We start from the raw sequence: 7,253 nt of genomic DNA, 5'->3' as shown, positions 1-7,253 counted from the left end.
GCTTTATTGGAGCAATATGTGGAGACAGTGGAGGACTTGACCCAGTCTATTTACTGAAAAGGAAAAAAACATGTTCAACAGCTTTTTATGTGAAAGACGAAAACACAGCAGGGTGTTTGCTGCACATTTCAGACATCAGATTATCTGACACTGAAAAATGTAAAATATTCCAAAAGCTGTGACTGAAGACACTGTTTTCCAGCATCCTTCACATGTATTTCCAGCCAAGTCTTGATGCCATTAGCAGTTTTAGAGTCCTAATTAAATCAGATCATCAGAACATTTGGCTGGAACCTGCAAACTCATTCTCATATATCCCAATTTGTAAGTTATTTATCTTTGCCGTGTCACCACTGGGCTTTATTCTTGTGCTCACTCAACAACAGAATCCTTATTTCAGCGTTAAACAACAACGGATGTCGTTTTTCGATGCACTTTATTGAGCCACTGGTCAAATACGCATCCAAGCTGTCATTATATTGTAAAAGGTGACCATCTTTTTCACAAAGAAAACATACAGATATGCCTGTATTCATATATATATATATATATATATTAATGAAAAATATGATAAATTTCTCTGTAACTCAAACTTCAAATCCAGCAGATTGTATTTGTCAGAGTACAACAGTAATCTCAAAATAGTCTGTGCAGTCCTTACAACGCTAAGAACAACGCTATTGCTAGCACTGCTTCTGAAATATATCCCTTCATTTATGAATCGAGTCAACCTGCCCAGTCGCGTGTGCTGGAACGTTTACCACTGATAAAAGGAAACAAACACTGTCGTGAAATAACAAAACAAAAATAATTTAGTTAACTTAAAACTAGTCCTCTAAGAAGATGACCTTTTTCACAGGTTTGGAGTTTCAGTAAGTACCATGACTGCTTGCGTTTTTTTAAAATAAACTCCTAAGAAGCGCTCAATAAAATAATAGGTTTAGCTCTTTGGATAACAGTACAACCTGCTTCAGTTCCACCACAACAGTCTCTGTCGCACCACATCAAAAATATGCATGTGCTGCGTTTTCAAAAGTCTCTTGCCCAGTGTGTCTTGGGTTGTTTTTTTTTATGTGGCATTTATTGTTTGTCGGGAACATCCCAACTTTTCAAACATGTCTTCACTTGGAATCTCCCAGCAGATGGACAATGAGTTCATACGATGAGAGGACAATGGCTGTGTTGGGGATTTGCCTGATTAGCTGTGGAATGAGTCCTCTATAAAAAGCTGCATAGCCTTCCTCCACCGCTATCAACCTCCCCGTCTGGAAGAAATACTTGTACTTGCTGCCCTCCTCACGCAGCCTCGTCCGAATGACCTCTGTGGAGACACACAAGGAGAATTTAAAAAGTTAGCCATTCACAAACTCTCCTCCCAGACATTCGGTTGTTTAATTGCAAGAGACAAACAATAGATTCAAGTGTTTACCATGTGGGTAGGCTATGCACGATGCACAACCCTTTGAAAAAGCAGCTGCCATCATCAGGCTCAGGAAGTCCGACGCTCCTTTCTCATTTTCTCCATTCGGTGAGGCGAACTGGCTCTTGGCCAGCTGTTTCTTCAGCGTCTCATAGATGAGGAAGCAAATCATGGTCTCCGAGATGCCGGCGTACGACGCAGTCAGGCCGCGGTAGAAGCCCCGGACTCCCTCCATTTTGTAAACATATCGAGCACACTGCAGTGCATTCATCTTCTTCTCGCCCCTGGCTCTGAAAAGTGACAAAATGTCAGGCTCGTGAGTGACAAGATCACACGTGATGAGGGGGGATAAACCAACACCTGTTACAACTGTTGATGACCATCGATCTTTTTTTGTTCATCTGTGTCACAAGACACCAGGGGCCAATAAACACTTCAAATCATTGTAGAAAACAGGATATTTCATGTTTAGTGTTTAAGCAGTACGTCAGCTTTCAGCTCCATAAGGAAGCTTTTGTTTCCTCATTGCGTTGAATAAGCGACTAGTCTAACCGTAAGTGAACATGATTACAAATTATTTACTCCTCTTCCTTCTAAATCATAAATCCACCTTTTTGTGGTGCAGGACAAGGGTTTGTTCTTTCAAGTCTGGCTGGACAAACTTCCTCGTGTGACCTCACATGATACTACTGCCCTGTACTTGGTAATGTAAATATAGATTCCTCTTCTGCACGCAGGACAGTGCGTCACTCTGTATATTTATGGAGTTGGGTCACAAGCTCAGCCTCACACACTGCAGAACCCAAGGACAGCCCCGTAAAGGTTGGGTCAGTTTAAAGGTTTCTCTTAAAGGTCACGTAATATAGAATAGCTTCCCGAAAGCCAACATCCAGAAATAAGTCACCCTGTTTTTCACAGATCAAAAACAGAATTCCTCCCCCTGTCTGTCTAGAGCTAAAAATTAAACAGGGTACATACTTTTTCTCCAGCTGCATTCTGGTCTTGACCATCCAGATGGGGTTCATCAGAGAGTTGGTAACAAAAGCTGAGGACAAGGAACAAAACAAGGATTCAGTTTCATACTTAGTGTAAAATAAGATAATCATCCCTACATCGAGCTCATAAACAGGTTGTAAAAACAATGTTGAAGGAAATTACAGTATGCACACACAGACATCACTCAGATAAACCTGCCATGCCAGAAAATATGACCTTCCTGAAGCCAGTGATGTTCATTTTATAGACTCTAAAATGGTTCATGTTGGCACAGTGTTGTATTAACAACATTGCAAACAAAAATATATAGAGTGCCATGTTAGGCTTTTCAGATAATATAGCATTTCATTTTACTGCCCTTTATCACATGTGTACAACACAAGCTAATAAACTGATGACTCACCTGCAGCACCTGCAGAGGACATGTGCACCAGTCCACTGTTAGGGACAAACATCCCATTGAACATCTCTTTAGACTTTGAGTAAGCAGCAAAGTAAATGGCTCTGAAACACAGAAAACAAACAGTTAAGAACTGCACCAGAGTCAGCTATAGATTAGCACACAGTGCTGAAATACGAATGCAATTTCAAACGGTGGTTTAATAATAACTGGAGTTATGCAATGAGTCCATTTGGCTGGTGTGAGTCTTTGACAGAGTGTATCCAGAGCAATCTGTTTCCCAGAGCCGACTCTCTCTGCTTGGCTTCTGGAACAGACTGTCACTGCACCAGAATGGGCTGAATAAGCACTGGGCAACACAGATGCCCACAGAGCTGCTTTCAATCTAAGCCTGTCCAAGTTGGCCAGTGGAACAGGGCGCTAGTAGAATACTGAACAAAGAATAATCCAGCGAGTACTAATTAACCACAGGGGAAATTATATGTAACCCATAACTGTTGTCAGTTAAGCAGCATCTCAAAGTCGAAACAACATTTAGGATCGGTTATATTATGGTTATATAGTGGAGTTTACACCCATGGCTATCAGCCACGAGAAAAAAATGGGGCAAAGTACTGACTTTTTGTTGACACTAAAAGCAGAACAAAGGTGAAACTGAAACGTCAGAAGGTGTACTCACATCAGATTGAACTTTTGTTAAAGAGCCAGTACCATCTAGTTTCTCTCTGTATCTCTGTGACTGTTTGAACAACAAGTTCATGCTTTCAAACATTGAAAGAGAAAAATACAAGAACAGTCTCCTCCTTTTTGTTTTCTGTACGACTCTGATGTGTTGAGGTTCACAAAAACACCAGAGTCTACTGAGCACTCGTATGAACTTGTTTCATGGTCTTATTTGCCTCTGCTTTGTTTATTGTCTGAGACCCAAGTGTGTGTTATTGTCAGCTTGTGTGCTTACAGGTGAAGGGAAGATGGACAACCCACATGCAAACTGTGAAGGTTCATTACTGAATCCACTGTACCTTGAAGGTGCCACACCAACAAGGTTCGGCCCCAGTCCTCGGAAAAGAGATCTTGGTCCTTCTTTTTCAAGAATTGATCTGAAATAAAAGTAAAAAGCTGTCAACCACTAAACACAGCTTCAATCCAACACACTTTTATTAAACGGACTTTTGTTAAACTGTCTCTACATTTGTTGCAGCAGAAACCTGTGTAGGATTATTCCAGGCTCTATTAAGGGGAATGAATATGATAGCTCACTTCAGCAATCATCCCAAGTGCTATGCCAATCCTGACCATTTGAGCTGGTCTTGCAGTTACTCTACCGAACCCGGTCACCTCGGTGGCGCTTAGTTTGTCACGTCAGCCACATCCCCACAGAGCCATTGAACTCTTTGTCGGAAGCCAAATTCATTCTCCAGATGAAAGTCTGCCCTTACAGGGGACAAGCAAAGAGGGGGGCCACAACTGCAGTTTGGGCAGGTTTCTGTAATGCACACCTCGTCAGTCAAGCAGGGATCATGTCGTTCCCTTCTCTCTCGCTGATACTCAGCATCTCTTTTCAAACAATGATGAGTTTGAAGACACTAACATTTTTTACATTTAACATTTAAAGTCTTGAGGTTTCAATGGCAGGACAAAGAGTTTCAATATTATTATTAATTTCTTTCAGGATTTGCAGCCTTTCAACAGCTCTAAAAAAAACTCTTTCGTATTAACTGATCTAAAAATAAATAGATAAATAAATTAAAAAACTGGCATAAGACCTGAACTAACAAAGAAATATTTGTCAAATTTAAAAAAAAAAAAAAAAAGAAAAAGAAAAAAAGTTGTCTTTTGGCATATGGAACTTTTACAGCCTACAGCTGCAGCTGACACCAGTCTAGACCGGTTCAGTTTAAGGCTTCACTCCTCTAGGTGTAATATAACACTGACGCAGCACCCAAGTTAAATCTTTCCTCGTTCTTTGTTTGCCTACTGGGGCTTCTAGTCTTCCACAATCTAAGCAAACTCTTCAAACGGCTATTTTTGTGGACACCATAAAAAGCTTATTTGATCCATATCTCCATATCCATATCAGGCCTGATGGGAAAAACGTGGTCCGTGTCGGCCCAAACAGCTGGGTGAAGACATTAAATGTGAGCAGGACACTGTGAACTTAATCCTCACTTTATGTACGGCAGGATTAAAGGCCTTCATTTTAAGACTGTGAAAGCAAATCACAGGCTTTCCCAAATGTTTTCACATTCTCACAGACTACATAACAACAACAACTGCACTGGTTACTGGATACAACAATTCCAAACCAAAAAAATTTTTTAAAAATAGACTTTCATTTTAAAATTAAGATTTTTATGTCAACATGTGCAACACACGAAACAAGTCACCTGCTAACAATTAGGCCATTCCCTACATAGTAGCCCTGATAAACATTAGGTTCTCCAGCTGTCAGGAAGGAACACTTTGTCCCTGTGTTTGCATTTAGGAAAATACACATCTCAAGGGACAACCAGCACAGCATGCTGCAGCACTGTTTGCCTTACAACAACACAAACAAACACCTTACCTTAAGACCTGCAGCAGCCCAGGTGTCACAGTTCCTGGTCGGATAACCCCGGTGCCACTCAGGGTGCCCAGCTGGACCTGGAAGACAGGCCGGAGGGTCAGGCCAGAGGACTGCAGCCGTGTCTTCAACACCTCCAGAGGGCAGGTCACGATGGCTCCCACCGTACCACTACATCTGCAAAATAATCATGTAGAAAATTAGAACTTCGGGCCTGGAGAGGTTTAAACAAACAGCCTGTGATGTGCCATTGGTCAAAACATGTATTGTTTGATAACTGTACTACCTGCTTAGACTGGTATGGTGTGACCATTTACAAGGTTACGCATTATAGCTTTAACCGAGGAGAGTGTTTTCCATCATAACACAGCTGAAGTGCCACTGGCCAAGCGCAATGAACAATTATGGTCAAAGCCTGGTCTCCTGCTCTGCAGCGGAAATACTCTGAGTTAACCCAACACATCTGGTTTACAGGGTTTTCCAACTCAGACGCTTTAATTGCACTTGGACGGGGTTGTGTGCCTGAGGAAAGACTACTTTTAGACCGTGCTCTCCCCAATTTCCACGCAATTAATTCATTTAGTTCAATGTAACTCTCCCTGGTGCATCCTTTATGAAGCGTGTAACCTTGTCAGCGACAAGCTTAGAAGTCTGGAACAGATTAAACTAAGCCGCTGTACTGTCTGAAGGACTGAGTCAAACACCTCAGCAGAGGTAACAGCTGACCTCATTGTCGGTTCACTCATCACCAGTCACCCGTCCACCTCTGTCAGGTCGTGGAAATCGTACAGAGCAGAAACTGAACTCTTGATTTTTGCTCATTGCAAAACCAATCCGACAAACAAACACATGATGTGACGTTCACTTGCTGTGGCCATGACCGCTGAACACAAAGATAAGAAACGAGGGGAAATAGATGCAACACTGCAGGCCCTTAGGAAAAAAAAAAAAGTACACTTGTAAACCTACATTGTGTGCATTAATGACTGACGTTGTTTGAAACACTGCCCAGATATCAATCTAAGGCTGTCGTACTAGACGAGCTGGTTTGCTGCTTCAGTGCTGAGTTATGCTTTGTTATTGTGTTGTGAAGTATATCTAACATAGTGTTTTCTATGAGCTTTTTTTTCCATGTGAAGTGCCTTTGAGAACCCTGAAAAGTGCTCTAGAAACTCTTTTTTTTTTTACTATTGTTATTAATGTCAACAAAAGGTAAACAGATCTTTTACTATGCAGGCTGGGCAGGTTGTGTTTGATTCAAGACGTGTTTGATGATTGGCTTCATATGTTGGCTATAAAACTTCAAGGGTAAAATGGCGTCATTTAATTCAAAAGCCAGTGTCCCTAAATGTGACCTTAACATTACGCGGACGTCCTCCAGCTCAACGTTATATGCCAGTGTTGAATATCATCATACGGGCTTTATAAATAACACACTTGAGCTGAGTGTTGACTACCACAACATGCATGTGAGGCTGTTGGCAACCGAGAACATCAGTGTTATGCAACAGCGTGCGGTTGACTGTTTCTCAGATCACTCGCATGAATGTGCGGCTGTTTGCTATGAAGACCTCGGCTCTTATGTAACACTGAAGGGCATCATGCGGCTAAAAGCTAGCCAATGTCGCCGCTGCGCCACATCCAACCGGTCACAAGGGGTGGAAAGACAGCCTGACCGCTAACTCACAGTCCTCAGTCACACGTTAAAATATCAGCTTTTACAACCTAGTATCACCTCAGAACTTCACGACCTTCCACACGAACAGCTGGCTTCTTGCTAGCTAACGGTGGCTGTTAGCAAACTTCCGCACGGGTACAACTTAACCGCTAGCTGATAACAAGAAACGTTTAAAAATTAACAAAATGTCGCCGGG

The 7,253-nt window shown here is 41.8% G+C and overlaps 1 protein-coding gene across 1 annotated transcript in view; it reads right to left on the bottom strand.

The window, feature by feature from the left end:
* Positions 1-417: 417 nt before the first annotated feature.
* The window catches only part of slc25a33 (solute carrier family 25 member 33), a 7,433-nt gene continuing 597 nt past the window's right edge, over positions 418-7,253 (bottom strand). Inside the window, exons 2-7 of the mRNA XM_008295853.1 lie at positions 5,383-5,556; positions 3,839-3,916; positions 2,820-2,920; positions 2,399-2,465; positions 1,430-1,710; positions 418-1,321 (exon numbers count right to left, since the gene is read on the bottom strand). Coding sequence (XP_008294075.1) covers positions 1,122-1,321; positions 1,430-1,710; positions 2,399-2,465; positions 2,820-2,920; positions 3,839-3,916; positions 5,383-5,556 — 901 coding nt within the window. The 3' untranslated portion in view covers positions 418-1,121. The remainder of the gene's footprint in view (positions 1,322-1,429; positions 1,711-2,398; positions 2,466-2,819; positions 2,921-3,838; positions 3,917-5,382; positions 5,557-7,253) is intronic.

The sequence above is a fragment of the Stegastes partitus genome, unplaced genomic scaffold, assembly GCF_000690725.1.
Source record: "Stegastes partitus isolate 25-593 unplaced genomic scaffold, Stegastes_partitus-1.0.2 Scaffold24, whole genome shotgun sequence".
Classification (NCBI taxonomy): Eukaryota; Metazoa; Chordata; class Actinopteri; family Pomacentridae; genus Stegastes; species Stegastes partitus.
Note: the sequence above shows the minus strand (reverse complement) of the source record. Positions and strands in the feature narration are given on the sequence as shown.